Source organism: Cuculus canorus, chromosome 34 (genome assembly GCF_017976375.1).
Source record: "Cuculus canorus isolate bCucCan1 chromosome 34, bCucCan1.pri, whole genome shotgun sequence".
NCBI lineage: Eukaryota > Metazoa > Chordata > Aves > Cuculiformes > Cuculidae > Cuculus > Cuculus canorus.
The window spans coordinates 593,364-620,945 of record NC_071434.1 but is presented as its reverse complement, the minus strand read 5'-3'; the positions used below and the strand labels follow the sequence as shown (position 1 = coordinate 620,945).

The 27,582-nt window shown below is 57.7% G+C and overlaps 1 protein-coding gene across 1 annotated transcript; it reads left to right on the top strand.

Moving 5' to 3' along the window:
* LOC128849843 (histone acetyltransferase KAT5-like) lies at window positions 1-27,277 on the top strand. Its single transcript, XM_054052491.1, is given in 15 exon segments — window positions 1-77; window positions 830-896; window positions 2,078-2,146; window positions 4,197-4,333; window positions 10,183-10,500; window positions 15,298-15,378; window positions 16,782-16,856; window positions 18,426-18,674; window positions 20,440-20,529; window positions 20,617-20,653; window positions 20,656-20,756; window positions 22,505-22,598; window positions 23,924-24,083; window positions 25,237-25,318; window positions 27,011-27,277. Coding segments are annotated over 15 exon segments (1,707 nt in total). The 5' UTR covers window positions 1-65; the 3' UTR covers window positions 27,146-27,277.
* Window positions 27,278-27,582: the final 305 nt, after the last annotated feature.

The window sequence follows — 27,582 nt, the reverse complement described above, 5'->3', positions numbered from 1 at the left end:
GGAAGTGGGCGGAGACAAACCCGGAAGTGAAGCCCCTCAAAGTCCGGAAGCGGAGGTTGAGGAGAATGGCGGAGGTGGTGAGTGGGAAAGGAGGAGGACCCCCCCCCCAAAGCCCCCCGGGAACCCCACAAAGCCCCCCCGGAACCCCCCCAAAACCCACTGAACCCCCCCCAACCCACTGGAACCCCCAAAATCCCACTGAAACCCCAAACGCCCTGGAACCCCCAAAAACCCACTGAACCCCCCAAACCCACTGGAACCCCCCAAAGTCCATGGAATCCCCTGGAACCCCTCAAACCCATGGAACCCCCCAAAACCCACTGAACCCCCCAAACCCACTGGAACCCCCCAAAGTCCATGGAATCCCCTGGAACCCCCCAAACCCATGGAACCCCCCAAAACCCACTGAACCCCCCAAACCCACTGGAAACCCCAAAATCCCACTGAAACCCCCCAAATCTCTGGAGCCCCCCAAACCCACTGGAACCCCCAAAAACCCACTGAACCCCCCAAACCTCTGGAGCCCCCCAAACCCACTGGAACCCCCCCAAAATCCACTGAACCCCTAAAAAGCCCCTGGAACCCCCCAAACCCACGGGAGCCCCCCCAAAGCCTTGGAACCCCCCAAAAGCCCTGGAACCCCCCAAAGCCTCTGGAGCCCCCCCAAAGCCTTGGAACCCCCCAAAAGCCCTGGAACCCTCCAAAGCCTCTGGAACCCCCCCAAACCTCTGGAGCCCCCCAAAGCCCCTGGAACCCCCAAACCCTCTGGAACCCCCTGGAGCCCCCCCAAATCCCCTGGACCCCCCCAAATCCCTGGAACCCCCCGCAGGGGGAGGTGTCCGAGGGCTGCCGGCTGCCGGTGCTGCGCCGCAACCAGGACAACGAGGACGAGTGGCGTGAGTGGTGGAGGGGCGTGGCTAAAGGGAGGGGGCGTGGTTAAAAGGAGGGGGCGTGGTTAAAAGGAGGGGGCGTGGGTTTGTGGGGCAGGTGGGGTCTGGTTGGTTTCTGTGAGGGAGGGGGCGTGGCTTGAGGGAGGGAGTGGGGTGTGGCGTATATCATGGAGGGGGCGTGGCTTTAAGGGACGAGGTATTGTTCAATAGGAAGGGGCGTGGCTTGATTCTTAGGGCGTGGCTTGAGGGTTGGTGGGATGTGGCTTTAGGGCATTGGGGGTGAGGCTTCTGGGTTTGGGGCGTGGTTTGAGGGGCTGGGGGGGCATGGCTTGACGACAGGTGTGGCGTGGGTGTTGGGGGCGTGGTTTGAGGACTGGGGTGTGGCGTGACTGTGGGGGCGTGGTTTCAGACCAAAGGGGGTGTGGTTTGAGCGGTTTGGAGGGGCGTGGCCTGGGGACTGGAGGTGTGGCTTGGGTGTTGGGGCGTGGCTTGAGGATGGGTGTGGCATTGGTGTTGGGGGCGTGGTTTCAGACCAAAGGGGGTGTGGCTTTAGTGGTTTGGAGGGGCGTGGCCTGGGGACTGGAGGTGTGGCTTGTGTGGTGAGGGTGTGGCATACATGTTGGGGGCGTGGCTTGAGAACCAAGGGGGTGTGGTTTGTGTGGGCGTGGCCTTTGGCTGGAGGTGTGGTTTGTGCCTTGGGGGCGTGGCTTGAGGACTAGGGTGTGGTTTATGTCTTGGGGGCATGGCTTGAGGACTGGGGTGTGATTTATGTCTTGGGGGCGTGGCTTGAGGACTGGGGGTGTGGTTTAGGTCTTGTGGGCATGGCTTGAGGACTGTGGGCATGGTTTAGGTCTTGGGGGCGTGGCTTGCAGTCTGGGGGTGTGGTTTATATGTGGGGCGTGGCTTGGTTGCTCGGAGGGGCGTGGTCTGATGACTGAAGAGGTGTGGCTTAAAGGTGGGAGTTACTTTGGGTGGGGGCGTGGCTTGGGGGCGTGGCTTAAAGCTGGGAGGGGCGTGGCTTGAGGGCTTGGGGGGGGCACACCTGGGGGTCCCAATGGGACAATTTGGGGGGGGGAGGGGGGTGGAAAAGCGGGGGGGGGGGGGGATTGGGGGGGTCCCCGGGGTCACGTGCTGAGGTGGGGGGGGTCCCCAAAAAGGGGGGGGTGACCCTCTTTTGGCCCCCCCAGCGTTGGCCGAGATCCTCAGCGTGAAGGACATCAGCGGGAGGAAACTCTTCTACGTACACTACATCGACTGTGAGTTGGGGACACGGGGGGGGACAGTAGGGGACATTGGGGGGGGCAGCACCCCCATAGTGGCCTTAAAAAGGGGGGGGGACACACATAGAAGGGGACATTAGGGGACATTGGGGGGGCAGCACCCCCATAGTGGCCTTAAAAAGCGGGGGGGACACACATAGAAGGGGACAGTAGGGGACATTGGGGGGCAGCACCCCCATGGTGGCCCCAGAAATGGGGGGGACACACATAGAAGGGGACATTGGGGGGGCAGCACCCCCATGGTGGCCCCAAAAAGGGAGGGGGGATACATAGAGGGGGACATTAGGGGGCATTGGAGGGGGGCAGCACCCCCATAGTGGCCTTAAAAAGGGGGGGGGGACACATAGAGGGGGACATTAGGGGACATTGGGGGGGCAGCACCCCCATAGTGGCCCCAAAAAGGGGGGGGACACATAGAGGGGGACATTAGGGGACATTGCGGGGGGGCAGCACCCCCATAGTGGCCTTAAAAAGGGGGGGGGGGACACATAGAGGGGGACATTAGGGGACATTGGGGGGGCAGCACCCCCATAGTGGCCTTAAAAAGGGGGGGGGGGGACACATAGAAGGGGACATTAGGGGACATCAGGAGGCATTGGGGGACAGGAGAGGACTTGATGGGATATTTGGGGTCCCAGAGGTGCCATCACCCCATTGTCACCTCATGTGTCCCCTTCAGTGTCCCCAAGAGGGGAATGGGGACACAGAGGGGTTCTGAGAGGGGACAGAGGGGACGTGAGGAGATGGAGAAGGAACGTCGAGGGATGGAGAGAGCTTTGAGAGGGATGGAGAGAGCTTTGAGGGGACACAGAGGGGACACGAGGGGACATGAGGTGTCGTAGGGGTTCTGTCACTCTCTTGTCACCCTTCGTGTCCCCTTCAGTGTCCCCAAGATGGGAATGGGGACACAAAGGGGTTCCGGGACGACGCAGAGAGGACGTGAGGAGATGGAGAAGGAACATAGAGGGATGGAGAGAGCTTTGAGGGGACACAGAGGGGATATGAGGGGACCTGGAGGTGATATCGTCCCTGTGTCACCCCATGTGTCCCCTTCAGTGTCCCCAAGAGCGGAATGGGGACACAGAGGGGTTCCGGGAGGGGACAGAGGGGACGTGAGGAGATGGAGAAGGAACGTAGAGGGATGGAGAGAGCTTTGAGAGGGATGGAGAGAGCTTTGAGGGGACACAGAGGGGACACAGAGGGGACATGAGGGGTCGTAGGGGTTCTGTCACGCTCTTGTCACCCTTCGTGTCCCCTTCAGTGTCCCCAAGAAGGGAATGGGGACACAGAGGGGTTCCAGGAGGACACAGAGGGGACGTGAGGAGATGGAGGAGGAACATAGAGGGATGGAGAGAGCTTTGAGGGGACACAGAGGGGACATGGGGGGACATGAGGTGTCGTAGGGGTTCTGTCACTCTTTTGTCACCCGATGTGTCCCCTTCAGTGTCCCCAAGAGCGGAATGGGGACACAAAGGGGTTCCGGGAGGGGACAGAGGGGACATGAGGAGATGGAGAAGGAACATAGAGGGATGGAGAGAGCTTTGAGAGGGGTGGAGAGAGCTTTGAGGGGACACAGAGGGGACACGAGGGGACATGAGGGGTCGTAGGGGTTCTGTCACTCATTTGTCACCCCATGTGTCCCCTTCAGTGTCCCCAAGAGCGGAATGGGGACACAAAGGGGTTCCGGGAGGGGACAGAGAGGACGTGAGGAGATGGAGAAGGAACATAGAGGGATGGAGAGAGCTTTGAGGGGACACAGAGGGGACACAGAGGGGACATGAGGGGTCCCAGAGGTGCCATCACCCCATTGTCACCCTATGTGTCCCCTTCAGTGTCCCCAAGAGCGGAATGGGGACACAGAGGGGTTCCGAGAGGATACAGAGGGGACGTGAGGAGATGGAGAAGGAACGTAGAGGGATGGAGAGAGCTTTGAGGGGACAGAGAGAGCTTTGAGAGGACACAGAGGGGACACAGAGGGGACATGGGGGGACGCGGAGGTGACATTGTCCCCGTGTCCCCTCGGCAGTCAACAAGCGCTTGGACGAATGGGTGACGCAGGAGCGGTTGGACCTGAAGCGCGTGCAGGTTCCTCGCAAGGAGGCCAAAACGCCCACCAAGAACGGACTGCCCGGCTCGCGACCCGGCTCCCCCGAACGCGACCCGGTGAGGGGACAGCGGCGGGGACATCGGGGACAGCAGCGGGGACAGGGGCTGCGGGGGACATCGGGGACAGCAGCGCTGGGAGAGGGTCGTGGGGATGAGATGGACGGGGAGGGACGTCACGGATGGGTTGGGGACAGGAGGTGGCCCTGAGGGACATCAGGGACAGGAGGTGGCCATGGGGGACATCAAGGACAGGAGGTGGCCTTGGGGGACATCAGGGACAGGAGGTGGCCCTGAGGGACATCAGGGACAGGAGGTGGCCCTGAGGGACATAAAGGATAGGAGGTGGCCTTGGGGGACATCAGGGACAGGAGGTGGCCCTGAGGGACGTCAGGGACAGGAGGTGGCCCTGAGGGACATCAGGGATAGGAGGTGGCCCTGAGGGACATCAAGGACAGGAGGTGGCCTTGGGGGACATCAGGGACAGGAGGTGGCCCTGAGGGACATCAGGGACAGGAGGTGGCCCTGGGGGACATCAGGGACAGGAGGTGGCCCTGAGGGACATCAGGGACAGGAGGTGGTCCTGGGGGATATCAAGGACAGGAGGTGGCCTTGGGGGACATCAGGGACAGGAGGTGGCCTTGAGGGACATCAGGGACAGGAGGTGGCCCTGAGGGACATCAGGGATAGGAGGTGGTCCTGGGGGATATCAAGGACAGGAGGTGGCCTTGAGGGACATCAGGGACAGGAGGTGGCCCTGGGGGACATCAGGGACAGGAGGTGGTCCTGGGGGACATCAGGGACAGGAGGTGGTCCTGAGGGACATCAGGGACAGGAGGTGGTTGTGGAGGACACAAAGGACAGGAGGTGGTCCTGGGGGACATCAAGGACAGATTGGGGACAGGAGGTGGCCCTGAGGGACATCAAGGACAGGAGGTGGCCCTGGGGGACATCAGGGATAGGAGGTGGCCTTAGGGTACATCAAGGACAGGAGGTGGCCTTGAGGGACATCAAGGATAGGAGGTGGCCTTGAGGGACATCAGGGACAGGAGGTGGCCCTGAGGGACATCAAGGACAGGAGGTGGCCCTGGGGGACATCAGGGACAGGAGGTGGCCCTGAGGGACATCAGGGACAGGAGGTGGCCTTGGGGGACATCAGGGACAGGAGGTGGCCCTGAGGGACATCAGGGACAGGAGGTGGCCTTGGGGGACATCAGGGACAGGAGGTGGCCCTGAGGGACATCAGGGACAGGAGGTGGCCTTGGGGGACATCAGGGACAGGAGGTGGCCCTGAGGGGACATCAGGGACAGGAGGTGGTCCTGGGGGACATCAGGGACAGGAGGTGGCCTTGGGGGACATTGAGAGCAGGAGGTGGTCCTGAGGGACATCAAGGACAGGAGGTGGCCCTGAGGGACATCAGGGACAGGTTGGGGACAGGAAGTGGCCTCGGGGGACATCGGAGCCGTTGGGGACAGAGCCGGAGCAGAAGGATGTCCCCAAACGCCTTTTTGGGAGGACTTGGGGACATCTCAAGGTCCACCTTGTGGGGCCACCGGGACCTCTTGGGGTCACCTCAAGGCCTTGGGGACATCCTTGGCCGTTAATGGGACCTTGGGGACATCCCTGAGCCCTGATGGGACCCTTGGGGACATCCCAACCCCTGATGGGACCCTTGGGGACATCTCAACCCCCTGGTAGGACCTTGGGGACATCTCTGAACCATAATGGAACCCTGAGAACATCCCTGTCACCTGATGAGACCTTGGGGACATTTCCAACCCTCATAGGACCTTGGGGACATCTTCAACTCCCTTTATGGGACCTTTGGGGACATCTCCAACCCTGATAGGACCTTGAGGACATCCTCAACTCCTTCTCTGGGACCTTTGGGGACATCTCCAGCCCTGATAGGACCTTGGGGACACCTTCAACTCCCTTTATGGGACCTTTGGGGACATCTCCAACCCTGATAGGACCTTGGGGACACCTTCAACTCCCTTTATGGGACCTTTGGGGACATCTCCAGCCCTGATAGGACCTTGGGGACACCCTCAACTCCCTTTATGGGACCTTTGGGGACATCTCCAACCCTGATAGGACCTTGGGGACATCCTCAACTCCTTCTTTGGGACCTTTGGGGACATCTCCAGCCCTGATAGGACCTTGGGGACATCCTCAACTCCCTTTATGGGACCTTTGGGGACATCTCCAACCCTGATAGGACCTTGGGGACATCCTCAACTCCTTCTCTGGGACCTTTGGGGACATCTCCAACCCTGATAGGACCTTGGGGACATCCTCAACTCCCTTTATGGGACCTTTGGGGACATCTCCAACCCTGATAGGACCTTGGGGACATCCTCAACTGCTTTTATGGGACCTTTGGGGACATCTCCAGCCCTGATAGGACCTTGGGGACATCCTCAACTCCTTCTCTGGGACCTTTGGGGACATCTCCAGCCCTGATAGGACCTTGGGGACATTCTCAATTCCCTTTATGGGACCTTTGGGGACATCTGCAGCCCTGATAGGACCTTGGGGACATTCTCAACTCCCTTTATGGGACCTTTGGGGACATCTCCAGCCCTGATAGGACCTTGAAGACGTCCTCAACTCCTTCTCTGGGACCTTTGGGGACATCTCCAGCCCTGATAGGACCTTGGGGACATCCTCAACTCCTTCTCTGGGACCTTTGGGGACATCTCCAACCCTGATAGGACCTTGGGGACATCCTCAACTCCCTTTATGGGACCTTTGGGGACATCTCCAACCCTGATAGGACCTTGGGGACATCCTCAACTCCCTTTATGGGACCTCTGGGGACATCTCCAACCCTGATAGGACCTTGGGGACATCCTCAACTCCTTCGCTGGGACCTTTGGGGACATCTCCAGCCCTGATAGGACCTTGGGGACGTCCTCAACTCCCTTTATGGGACCTTTGGGGACATCTCCAACCCTGATAGGACCTTGGGGACATCCTCAACTCCTTCTCTGGGACCTTTGGGGACATCTCCAGCCCTGATAGGACCTTGGGGACGTCCTCAACTCCCTTTATGGGACCTTTGGGGACATCTCCAACCCTGATAGAACCTTGGGGACATCCTCACCTCCCTTTATGGGACCTTTGGGGACATCTCCAACCCTGATAGGACCTTGGGGACATCCTCAACTCCCTCTTTGGGACCTTTGGGGACATCTCCAGCCCTGATAGGACCTTGGGGACACCCTCAACTCCTTCTTTGAGACCTTTGGGGACATCTCCAACCCTGATAGGACCTTGGGGACATCCTCAACTCCTTCTTTGGGACCTTTGGGGACATCTCCAACCCTGATAGGACCTTGGGGACATCCTCAACTCCCTCTTTGGGACCTTTGGGGACATCTCCAGCCCTGATAGGACCTTGGGGACATCCTCAACTCCCTCTTTGGGACCTTTGGGGACATCTCCAGCCCTGATAGGACCTTGGGGACATCCTCAACTCCCTTTATGGGACCTTTGGGGACATCTCCAACCCTGATAGGACCTTGGGGACATCCTCAACTCCCTTTATGGGACCTCTGGGGACATCTCCAACCCTGATAGGACCTTGGGGACATCCTCAACTCCTTCGCTGGGACCTTTGGGGACATCTCCAGCCCTGATAGGACCTTGGGGACGTCCTCAACTCCCTTTATGGGACCTTTGGGGACATCTCCAACCCTGATAGGACCTTGGGGACATCCTCAACTCCTTCTCTGGGACCTTTGGGGACATCTCCAGCCCTGATAGGACCTTGGGGACGTCCTCAACTCCCTTTATGGGACCTTTGGGGACATCTCCAACCCTGATAGGACCTTGGGGACATCCTCAACTCCTTCTTTGGGACCTTTGGGGACATCTCCAACCCTGATAGGACCTTGAGGACATCCACAACTCCCTTTATGAGACCTTTGGGGACATCTCCAGCCCTGATAGGACCTTGAGAACACCTTCAACTCCTCCTTTGGGACCTTTGGGGACATCTCCAACCCTGATAGGACCTTGGGGACATTCTCAACTTCCTTTATGGGACCTTTGGGGACATCTCCAACCCTGATAGGACCTTGGGGACATCCTCAACTCCCTCTTTGGGACCTTTGGGGACATCTCCAGCCCTGATAGGACCTTGGGGACACCCTCAACTCCTTCTTTGAGACCTTTGGGGACATCTCCAACCCTGATAGGACCTTGGGGACATCCTCAACTCCTTCTTTGGGACCTTTGGGGACATCTCCAACCCTGATAGGACCTTGAGGACATCCACAACTCCCTTTATGGGACCTTTGGGGACATCTCCAGCCCTGATAGGACCTTGGGGACATCCACAACTCCCTTTATGGGACCTTTGGGGACATCTCCAGCCCTGATAGGACCTTGGGGACGTCCTCAACTCCCTTTATGGGACCTTTGGGGACATCTCCAACCCTGATAGGACCTTGAGGACATCCACAACTCCCTTTATGGGACCTTTGGGGACATCTCCAGCCCTGATAGGACCTTGGGGACATCCTCAATTCCCTTTATGGGACCTTTGGGGACATCTCCAGCCCTGATAGGACCTTGGGGACACCTTCAACTCCCTTTATGGGACCTTTGGGGACATCTCCAACCCTGATAGGACCTTGGGGACACCTTCAACTCCCTTTATGGGACCTTTGGGGACATCTCCAGCCCTGATAGGACCTTGGGGACATCCTCAACTCCTTCTCTGGGACCTTTGGGGACATCTCCAGCCCTGATAGGACCTTGGGGACATCCTCAACTCCTTCTCTGGGACCTTTGGGGACATCTCCAGCCCTGATAGGACCTTGGGGACATCCTCAACTCCCTTTATGGGACCTTTGGGGACATCTCCAGCCCTGATAGGACCTTGGGGACATCCTCAACTCCCTTTATGGGACCTTTGGGGACATCTCCAACCCTGATAGGACCTTGGGGACATCCTCAACTCCCTTTATGGGACCTCTGGGGACATCTCCAACCCTGATAGGACCTTGGGGACATCCTCAACTCCTTCGCTGGGACCTTTGGGGACATCTCCAGCCCTGATAGGACCTTGGGGACATTCTCACCTCCCTTTATGGGACCTTTGGGGACATCTCCAACCCTGATAGGACCTTGGGGACATCCTCAACTCCTTCTCTGAGACCTTTGGGGACATCTCCAACCCTGATAGGACCTTGGGGACATCCTCAACTCCTTCTCTGGGACCTTTGGGGACATCTCCAGCCCTGATAGGACCTTGGGGACATCCTCAACTCCTTCTTTGAGACCTTTGGGGACATCTCCAACCCTGATAGGACCTTGAGGACATCCTCAACTCCTTCTCTGAGACCTTTGGGGACATCTCCAACCCTGATAGGACCTTGGGGACATCCTCAACTCCCTTTATGGGACCTTTGGGGACATCTCCAGCCCTGATAGGACCTTGGGGACATCCTCAACTCCCTTTATGGGACCTTTGGGGACATCTCCAACCCTGATAGGACCTTGAGGACATCCTCAACTCCTTCTCTGGGACCTTTGGGGACATCTCCAACCCTGATAGGACCTTGGGGACACTCTCAACTCCCTTTATGGGACCTTTGGGGACATCTCCAACCCTGTTAGGACCTTCTCTGGGACCTTTGGGGACATCTCCAGCCCTGATAGGCCCTTGAGAACATCTCCACCCCTTTCGTTGTCACCTTGTGACGTCCCCAACCTCCTTCTGGGCCTCTTTTTGGGGACCTCCTGTGGCGAAGGGAACCTCCTCGGAGGATTCCTTTGAAGGAATGGGGTTGGGGGGTGTTTTTTTTTTGGGGGGGTGGTGGGGGGACAATCCCGGGTGGCTTTGAAATGCCCCCAACTTTTGGCCGTCCTTTTCTTTTGACTTCGTTCCCCAAAGGTCCTCGTGGTGGCTTTGTCCCCAAGGTCCCTAAATTCCTCCTCTTCCTCCTCGCCGCAGAGGAAGAGCCTGGAGCTGCCGTTGCCGGCGACTCCGGCCACCGGGAAGAGCTTACCAGGGCCACCACCGGTGCCACCAGGGCCACCACCACCACCTCCACCACCACCACCACCACCACCGGCGGCGGCGGCGGCGGGAGGGCCACCGGGGGGGCCGCAAGGGCCACCGGGGACGGTGCCCGTTCACATCACCCTTCGCTTTCACCTGCCCAAGGAGAGCGAGGCCGAACCCCCCTCGGCCGCCGGGCAGCGCCCCACGGTAACGCCACAGAAAAAAAAGGGGGTCCCCAAATGGCCCCAAAAAGGCCTCCACTGCTCCCAAACCGCCTCCGAAATGACCCGAAACGGCCCAAAAATGACCCGAAATGGCCCGAAACGGCCCTGAAATGACCCAAAATGGCCCCAAATGGCCCAAAAATGACCCAAAACGGCCCCGAAATGACCCGAAATGACCCAAAATGGCCCAAAACGGCCCCGAAATGATCCAAAATGACCCAAATATGACCCGAAATGGCCCCAAATGGCCCAAAAATGACCCAAAATGGCCCTGAAATGACCCGAAATGACCCAAAATGGCCCCGAAATGATCCAAAATGGCCCAAATATGACCCAAAACGGCCTTGAAATGACCCAAAATGACCTGAAATGACCCAAAATGGCCCAAAAATGACCCAAAACGGCCCAAAACGGCCCCAAAATGACCTGAAATGACCCAAAACGGCCCTGAAATGACCCGAAATGGCCCAAAACGGCCCAAAAATGACCCAAAATGACCCAAAACGGCCCTGAAATGACCTGAAATGGCCCAAATATGACCCAAAATGATCCAAAATGACCCCAAAATGGCCCAAATATGACCCAAAATGATCCAAAATGACCCCAAAATGACCGGAAATGACCCAAAACGGCCCCGAAATGATCCAAAATGGCCCAAATATGACCCAAAATGACCTTGAAATGACCCAAAACGGCCCCAAAATGACCCGAAATGACCCAAAATGGTCCAAATATGACCCAAAAGGACCTAAAAAGACCCAAAATGGCCCAAATATGACCCAAAACGGCCCCCAAATGACCCAAAAGGACCTAAAATGACCCAAAATGATCCAAATATGACCCGAAATGGCCCAAATATGACCCAAAATGACCCAAAATGGCCCAAAACAGCCCCAAAATGACCCAAAATGGTCCAAATATGACCCAAAAGGACCTAAAATGACCCAAAATGGCCCAAATAGGACCCGAAATGACCCTGAAATGACCCAAAACGGCCAAAAAATGACCCGAAAAGGGTCCCTGGTGGCATCTCCAGAGGGTTCCTGTCCCCATCCCTGTCCCAAAGGGTCTCTGATGGCATCTCCAGAGGGTTCCTGTCCCCATCCCTGTCCCAAAGGGTCTCTGATGGCATCTCCATAGGGTTCCTGTCCCCATCCCTGTCCCAAAGGGTCTCTGATGACATCTCCAGAGGGTTCCTGTCCCCATCCCTGTCCCAGAGGGTCTCTGGTGGCATCTCCATAGGGTTCCTGTCCCCATCCCTGTCCCAAAGGGTCTCTGGTGACATCTCCAGAGGGTTCCTGTCCCCATCCCTGTCCCAGAGGGTCTCTGATGGCATCTCCAGAGGGTTCCTGTCCCCATCCCTGTCCCAGAGGGTCTCTGATGGCATCTCCAGAGGGTTCCTGTCCCCATCCCTGTCCCAAAGGGTCCCTGATGGCATCTCCAGAGGGTTCCTGTCCCCATCCCTGTCCCAAAGGGTCTCTGGTGGCATCTCCAGAGGGTTCCTGTCCCCATCCCTGTCCCAAAGGGTCTCTGGTGGCATCTCCAGAGGGTTCCTGTCCCCATCCCTGTCCCAGAGGGTCTCTGATGACATCTCCAGAGGGTTCCTGTCCCCATCCCTGTCCCAAAGGGTCTCTGATGACATCTCCAGAGGGTTCCTGTCCCCATCCCTGTCCCAAAGGGTCCCTGGTGGCATCTCCAGAGGGTTCCTGTCCCCATGCCTGTCCCAAAGGGTCTCTGATGGCATCTCCAGAGGGTTCCTGTCCCCATCCCTGTCCCAAAGGGTCTCTGATGACATCTCCAGAGGGTTCCTGTCCCCATCCCTGTCCCAAAGGGTCTCTGATGACATCTCCAGAGGGTTCCTGTCCCCATCCCTGTCCCAGAGGGTCTCTGGTGGCATCTCCAGAGGGTTCCTGTCCCCATCCCTGTCCCAGAGGGTCTCTGATGGCATCTCCAGAGGGTTCCTGTCCCCATCCCTGTCCCAGAGGGTCTCTGATGACATCTCCAGAGGGTTCCTGTCCCCATCCCTGTCCCAAAGGGTCTCTGATGGCATCTCCAGAGGGTTCCTGTCCCCATCCCTGTCCCAGAGGGTCTCTGGTGGCATCTCCAGAGGGTTCCTGTCCCCATCCCTGTCCCAAAGGGTCTCTGATGGCATCTCCAGAGGGTTCCTGTCCCCATCCCTGTCCCAGAGGGTCTCTGATGGCATCTCCAGAGGGTTCCTGTCCCCATCCCTGTCCCAGAGGGTCTCTGATGGCATCTCCAGAGGGTTCCTGTCCCCATCCCTGTCCCAAAGGGTCTCTGATGGCATCTCCAGAGGGTTCCTGTCCCCATCCCTGTCCCAAAGGGTCTCTGATGGCATCTCCAGAGGGTTCCTGTCCCCATCCCTGTCCCAAAGGGTCTCTGATGGCATCTCCAGAGGGTTCCTGTCCCCATCCCTGTCCCAAAGGGTCTCTGATGACATCTCCAGAGGGTTCCTGTCCCCATCCCTGTCCCAGAGGGTCTCTGATGGCATCTCCAGAGGGTTCCTGTCCCCATCCCTGTCCCAGAGGGTCTCTGGTGGCATCTCCAGAGGGTTCCTGTCCCCATCCCTGTCCCAAAGGGTCTCTGATGGCATCTCCAGAGGGTTCCTGTCCCCATCCCTGTCCCAGAGGGTCTCTGATGACATCTCCAGAGGGTTCCTGTCCCCATCCCTGTCCCAAAGGGTCTCTGATGGCATCTCCAGAGGGTTCCTGTCCCCATCCCTGTCCCAAAGGGTCTCTGATGACATCTCCAGAGGGTTCCTGTCCCCATCCCTGTCCCAAAGGGTCTCTGATGGCATCTCCAGAGGGTTCCTGTCCCCATCCCTGTCCCAAAGGGTCTCTGATGGCATCTCCAGAGGGTTCCTGTCCCCATCCCTGTCCCAGAGGGTCTCTGATGGCATCTCCAGAGGGTTCCTGTCCCCATCCCTGTCCCAAAGGGTCTCTGGTGGCATCTCCAGAGGGTTCCTGTCCCCATTCCTGTCCCAAAGGGTCTCTGGTGGCATCTCCAGAGGGTTCCTGTCCCCATCCCTGTCCCAAAGGGTCTCTGGTGTCATCTCCAGAGGGTTCCTGTCCCCATCCCTGTCCCAGAGGGTCTCTGATGGCATCTCCAGAGGGTTCCTGTCCCCATCCCTGTCCCAGAGGGTCTCTGATGGCATCTCCAGAGGGTTCCTGTCCCCATCCCTGTCCCAAAGGGTCTCTGGTGGCATCTCCAGAGGGTTCCTGTCCCCATCCCTGTCCCAAAGGGTCTCTGATGACATCTCCAGAGGGTTCCTGTCCCCATCCCTGTCCCAAAGGGTCTCTGATGGCATCTCCAGAGGGTTCCTGTCCCCATCCCTGTCCCAGAGGGTCTCTGATGACATCTCCAGAGGGTTCCTGTCCCCATCCCTGTCCCAAAGGGTCTCTGATGACATCTCCAGAGGGTTCCTGTCCCCATCCCTGTCCCAAAGGGTCTCTGATGACATCTCCAGAGGGTTCCTGTCCCCATCCCTGTCCCAAAGGGTCCCTGATGGCATCTCCAGAGGGTTCCTGTCCCCATCCCTGTCCCAGAGGGTCTCTGATGGCATCTCCAGAGGGTTCCTGTCCCCATCCCTGTCCCAGAGGGTCTCTGATGGCATCTCCAGAGGGTTCCTGTCCCCATCCCTGTCCCAGAGGGTCTCTGATGGCATCTCCAGAGGGTTCTGGGAGCACTGGAGGGCTACTGGGGGCATACTGGGAGCACTGGGAGGCTGTTAGGGGCATACTGGGAGCACTGGGAGGCTGTTAGGGGCATACTGGGAGCACTGGGAGGCTGCTAGGGGCATACTGGGAGCACTGGGGGAGCCCCTGGGGACTGTTAGGTGATACTGGGGGGGATACTGGGAGCACTGGGAGGCTGCTGAGGTGGTTACTGGGAGCACTGGGGGGATACTGGGAACACTGGGAGGTTGTTAGGGATATACTGGGAGCAGTGGAGGGGCACTGGGGGGATGCTGGGGGGTTACTGGGAGCACTGGGGGGATACTGGGAGCACTGGGGGGATGCTGGGGGGTTACTGGGAGCACTGGGGGGGTTACTGGGGGTATACTGGGAGCACTGGGGGTATACTGGGAGCACTGGGAGGCTGCCGAGGTAGTTACTGGGAGCACTGGGAGGTTACTGGTAGGATACTGGGAGCACTGGGAGGCTGCTGAGGTGGTTACTGGGAGCACTGAGGGGATACTGGGAGCACTGGGGTGATACTGGGAGCACTGGGAGGCTGCTGAGGTGGTTACTGGGAGCACTGGGGTGATACTGGGAGCACTGGGAGGCTGCTGAGGTGGTTACTGGGAGCACTGGGGGTATACTGGGAGCACTGGGAGGCTGCCGAGGGAGTTACTGGGAGCACACTGGGAGCACTGGGAGGCTGCTAGGAGGATACTGGGAGCACTGGGGGGATACTGGGAGCACTGGGGAGATACTGGGGAGATACTGGGGGGTTACTGGGAGCACTGGGGGTATACTGGGAGCACTGGGAGGCTGCCGAGGGGGTTACTGGGAGCACTGGGAGGCTGCTAGGAGGATACTGGGAGCACTGGGAGGATACTGGGAGCACTGGGAGGCCCAGAGAGGCACTACAGAGCCTCTTTGTCGCTCCCAGTTGCCCATTGGGCGCTGCGTTGGGCCTTACTGGGAGGAACTGGGATTAACTGGGTGGAACTGGGAGAAACTGGGAGGAACTGGGGGGATACTGGGAGGAACTGGGAGGGACTGGGAGGGACTGGGAGGCCTAACTGGTGTCCCTGCAGAAGCGGAAGGTGGAGGTGGTGTCCCCCGCGACCCCCGTCCCCGCCGCCACCGACACCTCCCCGGCCTCCGTCTTCCCCCAGGTGAGACCAGTATAGACCAGTATAAACCAGTATAAACCAGTAAGAGCCCAATAACCCCGGTTCTAACAGCAAAACCCCTCTCCCAGTAAAACCAGTACCATCCCAGTAAGGGCGGGAGGCGGTTACTGGGCTTTGGGGTCTCACCAGTATAGGGTAGGGAGATCCCAGTAACACCAGTAAAGACCAGTAAGGGGGGGGGGGGACCCAAACTGGGAGGGGGAGTGGTCAAACTGGGAGGGGGAGTGCTCAAACTGGGAGGGGAGACCCCAAACTGGGAGAGGAGTCCTCAAACTGGGAGAGGAGTCCCCAGACTGGGAGGGGAGTGCTCAAACTGGGAGAGGAGTCCTCAAACTGGGAGAGGAGTCCCCAAACTGGGAGGGGAGACCCCAAACTGGGAGGGGAGACCCCAAACTGGGAGAGGAGTCCCCAAACTGGGAGAGGGGAGTCCTCAAACTGGGAGGGGAGTCCCCAAACTGGGAGGGGAGTCCTCAAACTGGGAGGGGAGTCCCCAAACTGGGAGGGGAGACCCCAAACTGGGAGAGGAGTCCTCAAACTGGGAGAGGAGTCCCCAAACTGGGAGGGGAGTCCTCAAACTGGGAGGGGAGTGCTCAAACTGGGAGAGGAGTCCTCAAACTGGGAGGGGAGTCCCCAAACTGGGAGGGGAGTCCTCAAACTGGGAGGGGAGACCCCAAACTGGGAGAGGAGTCCTCAAACTGGGAGAGGAGTCCCCAAACTGGGAGGGGAGTCCCCAAACTGGGAGAGGAGTCCGCAAACTGGGAGGGGAGTCCCCAAACTGGGAGAGGAGTCCCAAACTGGGAGGGGAGTCCCCAAACTGGGAGAGGAGTCCCCAAACTGGGAGGGGAGTCCTCAAACTGGGAGGGGAGTCCCAAACTGGGAGAGGAGACCCCAAACTGGGAGAGGAGTCCCCAAACTGGGAGAGGAGTCCCCAAACTGGGAGAGGAGACCCCAAACTGGGAGGGGAGTCCTCAAACTGGGAGGGGAGTCCCCAAACTGGGAGAGGAGTCCGCAAACTGGGAGGGGAGTCCCCAAACTGGGAGGGGAGTCCCCAAACTGGGAGAGGAGTCCCCAAACTGGGAGGGGAGTCCCCAAACTGGGAGAGGAGACCTCAAACTGGGAGAGGAGTCCCCAAACTGGGAGGGGAGTCCTCAAACTGGGAGGGGAGTCCTCAAACTGGGAGAGGAGTCCTCAAACTGGGAGAGGAGTCCCCAAACTGGGAGAGGAGACCCCAAACTGGGAGGGGAGTCCCCAAACTGGGAGGGGAGACCCCAAACTGGGAGGGGAGTCCTCAAACTGGGAGGGGGGGGTCTCCAAACTGGGAGGGGGTCCCCCCAAACTGGGAGGGGGTCCCCCCAAACTGGTTTGTCCCCCCTTTTTGGCAGCAGAATGGTTCGGCTCGGAGAGCGGCGGCCGCGCAGCCCGGGAGGAAGAGGAAGTCGGCGTGTCTGGGGACCGACGAGGTGGGGAAACTGAGGCACGGCAGGAAGGGAGGCGGAAATGGGGAGGAAATGGGGTTTGGAAGGGGGAAACTGAGGCACCGAGGGGGGAAATGGGGAGGAAATGGGGCTTGGAGGGGGGAAATTGAGGCACCGGGGGGGGAAATAAGGAGGAAATGGGGTTTGGAGAGGGGAAACTGAGGCACCGGGGGGGGGAAATAGGGAGGAAATGGGGTTTGGAGAGGGGAAACTGAGGAACAGGGAGGAGAAATGGAGAGGAAATGGGGTTTGGAGAGGGGAAACTGAGGCACCGGGGGGAGAAATGGGGAGGAAATGGGGTTTGGAGAGGGGAAACCAGCCCTGAAGTGGGGAAACTGAGGCACAGGAGTGGAAAATGGGAGAAATCAGCCCTGCAGTGGGGAAACTGAGGCACGGAAGGAGGAAAGCGAACCTTAAAGTGGGGAAACTGAGGCAGAGGAGAGGAAAAAGGAACTTTCAAATGGGGAAACTGAGGCAGAGACAATAGAAATGGGAGAAACCAGCCTGGAAATGGGGAAACTGAGGCAGAGTAGAGGGAAAAAATGACCTTGAAGTGGGAAATTGAGGCAGAAGGCAGGAAAAATGGGGGAAACTGAGGCAGAGAAGGAGGGAAATGGGGGAAATCAGCCTGGAAATGGGGAAACTGAGGCAGAGTAGAGGGAAATGGGGGAAATCAGCCTGGAAATGGGGAAACTGAGGCAGAGAAGAGGGAGAAATGGGGGAAACCAGCCTGGAAATGGGGAAACTGAGGCACAGTAGAGGGGGAAAATGACCTTGAAGTGGGAAATTGAGGCAGAAGATGGGAAAAATGGGGGAAACTGAGGCAGAGAAGAGGGGAAATGGGGGAAATCAGCCTGGAAATGGGGAAACTGAGGCAGAGAAGAGGGAGAAATGGGGGAAACCAGCCTGGAAATGGGGAAACTGAGGCAGGGTAGAGGGAAAAAATGACCTTGAAGTGGGAAATTGAGGCAGAAGATGGGAAAAATGGGGGAAACTGAGGCAGAAAAGGGGGGAAATGGGAGAAACCAGCCTGGAAATGGGGAAACTGAGGCAGAGAAGAGGGGGAAATGGGGGAAACTGAGGCAGAGGATGGGGGAAATGGGGGAAACTGAGGCAGAGAAGAGGGGAAATGGGGGAAACTGAGGCAGAGAAGGAGGGAAATGGGGGAAACCAGCCTGGAAATGGGGAAACTGAGGCAGAGAAGGAGGGAAATGGGGGAAATCAGCCTGGAAATGGGGAAACTGAGGCAGAGAAGAGGGGGAAATGGGGGAAACCAGCCTGGAAATGGGGAAACTGAGGCACAGTAGAGGGGGAAAATGACCTTGAAGTGGGAAATCGAGGCAGAAGACGGGAAAAATGGGGGAAACTGAGGCAGAGAAGGAGGGAAATGGGGGAAACTGAGGCAGAGAAGGAGGGAAACGGGGGAAACTGAGGCAGAGAAGGGGGGAAATGGGGGAAACTGAGGCAGAGAAGGAGGGAAACGGGGGAAACTGAGGCAGAGGATGGGGAAACGGAGCCCTTGAAGCGCACGCCCTGATCCCGGCGCCCCTTCAGGACTCTCAGGACTCGTCGGACGGAGCCCCGTCGGCGCCGCGGATGACGGGCAGTTTGGTTTCGGACCGGAGTCACGACGATATCGTGACGCGGATGAAAAACATCGAATGCATCGAACTGGGGCGGCACCGCCTCAAACCGTGGTACTTCTCCCCATACCCCCAGGAGCTGACGGCGCTGCCCGTCCTCTACCTCTGCGAGTTCTGCCTCAAGTACGGCCACAGCCTGCGCTGCCTCCAGCGCCACCTGGTACGGGCACCCCAAAACCGGGGGGGACCCCCCTGGAAAGATTGGGGACCCCCATCACCTCCAAACCCCATTTTTCCCCCCTCAAACCCCATTTTTCCACCTCCAAACCCCATTTTTCCACCTCTAAACCCCATTTTCCACCTCCAAACCCCATTTTCCACCTCCAAACCCCATTTTTCCACCTCTAAACCCCAATTTTCCACCTCTAAACCCCATTTTCCACCTCCAAACCCCATTTTTTCACCTCTAAACCCCATTTTTCCACCTCCAAACCTCATTTTTCCACCCCCAAACCCCATTTTTCCACCTCTAAACCCCATTTTTCCACCTTCAAACCCCATTTTTCCACCTCCAAACCCCATTTTTCCACCTCCAAACCCCATTTTTCCACCTCCAAACCCCAATTTTCCACCTCCAAACCCCATTTTTCCACTTCCAAACCCCATTTTTCTACCTCCAAACCCCATTTTCCACCTCCAAACCCCATTTTTCCACCTCCAAACCCCATTTTTCCACTTCCAAACCCCATTTTTCCACCACTAAACCCCATTTTTCCACTTCCAAACCCCATTTTTCCACCCCTAAACCCCATCTTTTGACCCCCAAACCCCATTTTTCCACCTCTAAACACCATTTTTTCACCTCTAAACCCCATTTTCCATCTCTAAACCCCATTTTTCCACCTTCAAACCCCATTTTTCCACCTCCAAACACCATTTTCCACCTCCAAACCCCATTTTTTCACCTCTAAACCCCATTTTTCCACCTTCAAACCCCATTTTTCCACCTCTAAACCCCATTTTTCCACCTTCAAACCCCATTTTTCCACCTCTAAACACCATTTTTCCACCTTCAAACCCCATTTTTCCACCCCCAAACCCCATTTTCCACCTCCAAACCCCATTTTTCCACCTCCAAACCCCATTTTTCCACCTCCAAACCCCATTTTCCACCTCTAAACCCCATTTTTCCACCTCTAAACACCATTTTTCCACCTTCAAACCCCATTTTTCCACCTCTAAACACCATTTTTTCACCTCTAAACCCCATTTTCCATCTCTAAACCCCATTTTTCCACCTTCAAACCCCATTTTCCATCTCTAAACACCATTTTTCCACCTCCAAACCCCATTTTTCCACCTCTAAACACCATTTTTCCACCTTCAAACCCCATTTTTCCACCCCCAAACCCCATTTTCCACCTCCAAACCCCATTTTTCCACCTCCAAACCCCATTTTCCACCTCTAAACCCCATTTTTCCACCTCTAAACACCATTTTTCCACCTTCAAACCCCATTTTCCCCCCCCAAACCCCCTTTTCCCCGCCCAAACCCCGTTTTTCCCCCCAAACCCAATTTTTCCACCCCCAAACCCCTTTTTTCCCCCCCAACCCCCATTTTCCCCCCCAACCCCCATTTTTTCCCCCCCAAACCCCATTTTCCCCCCCAACCCCCATTTTTCCCCCCCAAATCCCCATTTTCCCCCCCAAATCCCCATTTTCCCCCCCCAAATCCCCATTTTTCCCCCCCAAACCCCATTTTTCCACCCCCAAACCCCCTTTTTTGCCCCCCCCAACCCCCATTTTTCCCCCCCAAACCCCCTTTTTCCCACCCCCAACCCCCATTTTTCCCCCCCAAACCCCCTTTTTCCCACCCCCAACCCCCATTTTTTCCCCCCCCAACCCCCATTTTTCCCCCCAAACCCCCTTTTTCCCCCCCCCAAACCCCCTTTTTCCCCCCCCAAACCCCATTTTTCCCCCCGCAGACCAAATGCGATTTGCGCCACCCCCCCGGCAATGAGATCTATCGCAAAGGCACCATCTCCTTCTTCGAGATAGACGGTCGCAAGAACAAAGTAAGAAGAGATTTTGGGGGGGTAGGGGGTCCCCCAAATCTTGGGGGCCCCCCCTGACCCCCCCTGTTGTTTTCCCCCCCCCTCCAGAGTTATTCGCAGAACCTTTGCCTCTTGGCGAAGTGTTTTTGGATCATAAAACGTTGTATTACGACACTGATCCTTTTCTTTTCTACGTTATGACCGAGTACGACTGTAAAGGCTTCCACATCGTCGGCTACTTCTCCAAGGTGGGGGGTTTGGGGGGGCTGGAGGGGTTTAAAGGGGGTCTTGGGGGGATAAAAGGGGGTTTTGGGCGGCTGAAGGGGTTTAAAGGGGGTTTGGGTGGGCTAAAAGGGGGGGTTGAGGGGTTTAAAGGGGGTTTGGGGGGCTTAAAGAGGGGGATAAAAGGGGGTTTTAGGGGGCTGAAGGGGTTAAAAAGGGGGTTTTGGGGGGATAAAAGGGGGTTTAAAGGGGCTTTTGGGGGGCTGAAGGGGTTAAAAGGGGGTTTTGGGGGGCTGGAAGGGGGGGTTGAGGGGTTTAAAGGGGGTTTGAGGGGGATAAAAGGGGGTTTTGGGGGGCTGAAGGGGTTAAAAAGGGGGTTTGGGGGGGCTGGAAGGGGGGGGTTGAGGGGTTTAAAGGGGGTTTGAGGGGGATAAAAGGGGGTTTTGGGGGGCTGAAGGGGTTAAAAAGGGGGTTTGGGGGCTAAAAGGGGGGGTTGAGGGGTTTAAAGGGGGTCTTGGGGGGATAAAAGGGGGTTTTGGGGGGCTGAAGGGGTTAAAAAGGGGGTTTTGGGGGGCTAAAAGGGGGGTTGAGGGGTTTAAAGGGGGTCTTGGGGGGATAAAAGGGGGTTTTGGGGGGCTGAAAGGGTTAAAAAGGGGGTTTGGGGGGGATAAAAGGGGGTTTGGAGGGTTTAAAAGGGGGTCTTGGGGGGATAAAAGGGGTTTTGGGGGGCTAAAAAGGGGGTTTGGAGGGGTTTAAAGGGGGTCTTGGAGGGATAAAAGGGGGTTTTGGGGGGCTGAAGGGGTTAAAAAGGGGGTTTTGGGGGGCTAAAAAGGGGGGTTGGAGGGGTTTAAAGGGGGTTTGGGGGGATAAAAGGGGGTTTTGGGGGGCTGAAGGGGTTAAAAAGGGGGTTTTGGGGGGCTAAAAGGGGGGTTGGAGGGGTTTAAAGGGGGTTTGGGGGGCTAAAAGGGGGGTTTTGGGGGGTTTTGAAGGGGTTTGGATGTGGATTGAAGGTTTTGGGGTGCCCTGAGGTGGAGTTTGGGGCAGTTTCGCGGTCCTTGGGGGGTATTTTGGGGTTCTTGGGGAGATTTTGGGGTCCCTCGTGAGGCTTTGGGGTCCCTGGGGAGGTTTTGGGGTGCAGGGGTGGCAACTGGAGGAGGTTTTGGGGTCCCTCCTGAACTTTTGGGGTCCCTGGGGAGGTTTTGGGGTGCAGAGGTGAGGTTTAGAGGAGATTTTGGGGTCCCTGGGGTGGTTTTTGGGGTACAGGGGTGTGGTTTAGAGGAGATTTTGGGGTCCCTGGGGTGGTTTTTGGAGTGCCGGGGTGGGATTTGGAGAAGGTTTTGGGGTCCCTCCTGAGCTTTTGGGGTCCCTTTGGAGGTTTTGGGGTCCCTGGGGTGGTTTTGGGGTACAGAGGTGTGGTTTGGAGGAGCTTTTGGGGTCCCTGGGGTGGTTTTTGGGATCCCTGGGGAGGTTTTTGGGGTCCCTGGGGTGGTTTTTGGGGTGCCAGGGTGTGGTTTGGAGGAGATTTTGGGGTCCCTGGGGTGGTTTTTGGGGTTCCTGGGGAGGTTTTGGGGTCCCTGGGGTGGTTTTTGGGGTCCCTGGGGAGGTTTTTGGGGTGCCTGGGTTGGTTTTGGGGTCCCTGGGGTGGTTTTTGGGGTCCCTGGGGTGGGTTTTGGGGTCCCTGGGGAGGTTTTTGGGGTGCCTGGGTTGGTTTTTGGGGTGCCGGGGTTATTTTTTGGGGTGCCATTGTGCGGTTTTTTGGGGTCCCCCCCCCCAGGAGAAGGAATCGACGGAGGACTACAACGTGGCGTGCATCCTCACCCTTCCCCCCTACCAGCGCCGCGGCTACGGGAAACTCCTCATCGAGTTCAGTGAGTGACCCCCAAATCCAGGAGGGGACCCCCAAATCCAGGAGGGGACCCCAAAATCCAGGAGGGGACCCCAAAACCACCTCAAGGGCTCCTCCAGGAGAGCCCCAAAACCTTATGATGGGGCAAAATTCGTGGTAGAAGACCCCAAAACTCCATTTTAGGTGGACAGAAGCACCGAAGGAGACCCCAAAATGCATGAGGGGACCCCAGAATCCATGAGGGGACCCCAAAATTCATGAGGGGACCCCAAAATCACATCAAGGGCTCCTCCTGGGGAGCCCCAAAACCTCATGATGGGGCAAAATTCATGGTAGAAGACCCCAAAAACCCCTTTTAGGTGGACAGAAGCACCGAAGGAGACCCCAAAATGCATGAGGGGACCCCAGAATCCATGAGGGGACCCCAGAATCACATCAAGGGCTCCTCCTGGGGAGCCCCAAAACCTCATGATGGGGCAAAATTCATGGTAGAAGACCCCAAAAACCCCTTTTAGGTGGACAGAAGCACTGAAGGAGACCTCAAAATCCATGAGGGGACCTCAAAATCAATGAGGGGACCCCAAAATCCATGAGGAGACCCCAAAATTCATGAGGGGACCCCAAAATCACCTCAAGGGCTCCTCCTGGAGAACCCCAAAACCTCATGATGGGGCAAAATTCATGGTAGAAGACCCCAAAAATCCATTTTAGGTGGACAGAAGCACTGAAGGAGACCCCAAAATCCATGCGGGGACCTCAAAATCAATGAGGGGACCCCAAAATCCATGAGGAGACCCCAAAATCACCTCAAGGGCTCCTCCTGGAGAGCCCCAAAACCTCATGATGGGGCAAAATTCGTGGTAGAAGACCTCAAAGATCCATTGTAGGTGGACAGAAGCACTGAAGGAGACCCCAAAATCCATGCGGGGACCTCAAAATCAATGAGGGGACCCCAAAATCCATGAGGAGACCCCAAAATCACCTCAAGGGCTCCTCCTGGAGAGCCCCAAAACCTCATGATGGGGCAAAATTAGTGGTAGAAGACCTCAAAGATCCATTGTAGGTGGACAGAAGCACTGAAGGAGACCCCAAAATCCATGAGGGGACCTCAAAATCCATGAGGGGACCCCAAAATTCATGAGGGGACCCCAAAATCCATGAGGAGACCCCAAAACCACCTCAAGGGCTCCTCCTGGAGAGCCCCAAAACCTCACGATGGGGCAAAATTCGTGGTAGACGACCTCAAAACTCCATTTTAGGTGGACAGAAGCACCGAAGGAGACCCCAAAATCCCTGAGGGGACCCCAAAATCCATGAGGGGACCCCAAAATCCGTGTCCTCCCGCAGGCTATGAGCTGTCGAAGGTGGAGGGGAAGACGGGGACCCCCGAAAAGCCGCTGTCGGATTTGGGGCTCCTCTCGTACCGCAGTTATTGGTCCCAAACCATCCTGGAGATCCTCATGGGACTGAAAGCCGAGGGCGGGGAGAGGCCCCAGATCACCATCAAGTGAGGGGGGGTACTGGGAGGCACTGGGAGCACTGGGAGGGGGTTCTTGGGTCGCTAGGAGGGCACTGGGAGGCACTGGGAGCACTGGGAGGGGGTTCTTGGGTCGCTAGGAGGGCACTGGGAGGAACTGGGAGGCACTGGGAGGGGGTTCTTGGATCACTAGGAGGGCACTGGGTGGAACTGGGAGGCACTGGGAGGGGTCTTATGGCTCCCCAGGAGGGCACTGGTTCTAACTGGGAGGCACTGGGAGGGGTCTTATGGCTCCCCAGGAGGGCACTGGTTCTAACTGGGAGGCACTGGGAGCACTGGGAGGGGTCTTATGGGTCACCAGGAGGGCACTGGGTGTAACTGGGAGGCACTGGAAGCACTGGGAGGGGTCTTATGGCTCCCCAGGAGGGCACTGGGTGTAACTGGGAGGCACTGGGAGGCACTGGGAAGGGTCTTATGGCTCCCCAGGAGGGCACTGGTTCTAACTGGGAGGCACTGGGAGCACTGGGAGGGGGCTGTTGGCTCCCCAGGAGGGCACTGGTTCTAACTGGGAGGCACTGGGAGGGGTCTTATGGCTCCCCAGGAGGGCACTGGGTGTAACTGGGAGGCACTGGGAGCACTGGGAGGGGCCCTATGGCTCCCCAGGAAGGCACTGGTTCTAACTGGGAGGCACTGGGAGGGGTCTTATGGCTCCCCAGGAGGGCACTGGGTGTAACTGGTTCTAACTGGGAGCACTGGGAGCACTGGGAGGGGTTTTATGGCTCCCCAGGAGGGCACTGGGTGTAACTGGTTCTAACTGGGAGGCACTGGGAGCACTGGGAGGGGTTTTATGGCTCCCCAGGAGGGCACTGGGTGTAACTGGGAGGCACTGGGAGCACTGGGAGGGGTTTTATGGCTCCCCAGGAGGGCACTGGGTGTAACTGGGAGGCACTGGGAGCACTGGGAGGGGGCGGAGCATCTGATTTAACCCCAATTGGAGCTCTGCGCTGGATTTAGGGGGGGGGGGGCAGCCCTTTTTGGGGTGAATTCCAAGGAATTGAGAGCTTTCTGAGAGGGATTTGGGGCGCAGAGGGGTCCGGGGGGGTCTGGAGAGTTTGGGGGTCCCGGTTGGTTTTGGGGGGACCCCCCTGACCCCCCCCAAATCTACCATTTCCCCCCCCCCCAGTGAGATCAGCGAGATCACCAGTATCAAGAAGGAAGACGTTATCTCCACTCTGCAGTACCTCAATCTCATCAACTACTATAAGGTGGGGGGACCCCAAAAACAAGGGACCCCCCCAAAAGTGAGACACCCCTAAAACCTATAGGACCCCCCCAAAAGCCTGAGGGAACCCCAAAAGTGAGACCCCCCCCCCAAAGCCTTTGACTTAGAGGAAAAGGTTTAGACCTCCCGAAAATTCGGGGGGGACCCCAAAAATAAGGGAACCCCCCCAAAAGCGAGACCCCCCCCAAAAATAAGCTGGGGGACCCCTAAAACCTATGGGACCCCCCCAAAAGTAAGACACCCCCCCAAAAGTCTGAGGGACCCCCAAAAGTGAGGACCCCCCACATACACACACACACAAAGCCTTTGACTTAAAGGAAAAGGTTTAGAGCCCCCCCCAAAATTCGGGGGGGACCCCAAAAATAAGGGACCCCCCCAAAAATAAGCTGGGGGACCCCCAAAACCTATGGGACCCCCCCAAAAGTAAGACACCCCCCCCCAAAAGTCTTGAGGGACCCCCAAAAGTGAGACCCCACACACAAACACACACACACACAAAGCCTTTGATTTAGAGGAAAAGGTTTAGAGCCCCCCCCCAAAATTCGAGGGGGACCCTAAAATAAGGGACCCCCCCAAAAGCGAGACACCCCCCCCCAAAAATAAGCTGGGGGACCCCTAAAACCTATAGGACCCCCCCAAAAAGTCTGAGGGAACCCCAAAAGTGAGACCCCCCCCACACACACACACACAAAGCCTTTGACTTAAAGGAAAAGGTTTAGAGCCCCCCCAAAATTCGGGGGGGGACCCCCAAAAAAGCCCTTTTAGCCCCAAAAACCCCCTTTTTTGCCCCCCCCTTTTTGCCCCTGACTCCCTTTCTGCCCCCCCAAAACCCCCTTTTTACCCCCTGACCCCCCTTTTTACCCTCTGAACCCCCTTTTTGCCCCCTAAACCCCACTTTTTACCCCCGACCCCCCCTTTTCCCCCCCCTCGCCCCCCTTTTTTGCCCCCCGGACCCCATTTTTTCCCCCCTCGCCCCCCTTTTTTTACCCCCCAGACCCCATTTTTCCCCCCTCGCCCCCCATTTTTTGCCCCCCAGACCCCATTTTTTCCCCCCCTCACCCCCTTTTTTGCCCCCAAACCACATTTTTTCCCCCCTCGCCCCCGTTTTTTACCCCGGACCCCATTTTTTCCCCCCTCGCCCCCGTTTTTTTACCCCCAGACCCCATTTTTCCCCCCTTGCCCCCCCTTTTTACCCCCTGGACCCCATTTTTTCCCCCCCTCACCACCCTTTTTTTGCCCCCCGGACCCCATTTTTCCCCCCTTTCCCCCCTTTTTTACCCCCCGGACCCCATTTTTCCCCCTCGCCCCCCATTTTTTCCCCCCGACCCCATTTTTACCCCTCTCGACCCCATTTTTACCCCTCTCGACCCCATTTTTTCCCCCCTCGACCCCATTTTTTTTCCGCCAAACCCCATTTTTACCTCTCTCGACCCCATTTTTCCCCCCCTCGCCCCCATTTTTTTACCCCCAGACCCCATTTTTCCCCCCCTCGCCCCCATTTTTTACCCCCCGGACCCCATTTTTTACCCCCAGACCCCATTTTTACCCCTCTCGACCCCATTTTTACCCCTCTCGATGCCATTTTTTTCCTCCAAACCCCCTTTTTCCCCCCCCGGCCCCCCTTTTTTGCCCCGGCCCCCCGTTCGGCCCCGCTGACGCGCTCTCTGCCCCCCAGGGGCAGTACATCCTGACCCTCTCGGAGGACATCGTGGAGGGCCACGAGCGGGCGATGCTGAAGCGCGTCCTGCGCATCGACGCCAAATGCCTCCACTTCACCCCCAAAGACTGGAGCAAGAGGGGCAAGTGGTGACCCCAATAAACACAGCCCCGCGCGCCGCCCCGCGCTCTTTACTGGGGGGCACTGGGACGGGATCGGGGGGCACTGGGAGGGGATCGGAGGGGACTGGAAGGCACTGGGAGGGGATTGGAGGAGACTGGGAGGCACTGGGACGGGATCGGAGGGCACTGGGAGGCACTGGGACGGGATCGGAGGGCACTGGGAGGGGATTAGAGGGGACTGGGAGGGGATCGGAGGGGACTGGGAGGCACTGGGAGGGGATTGGAGGGGACTGGGAGGCACTGGGAGGGGATTGGAGGGGACTGGGAGGGGATTGGAGGGGACTGGGAGGCACTGGGAGGGGACTGGGAGGCACTGGGAGGGGACTGGAGGGGACTGGGAGACACTGGGAGGGATCGGAGGGGACTGGGAGGCACTGGGAGGGAATCGGAGGGGACTGGGAGGCACTG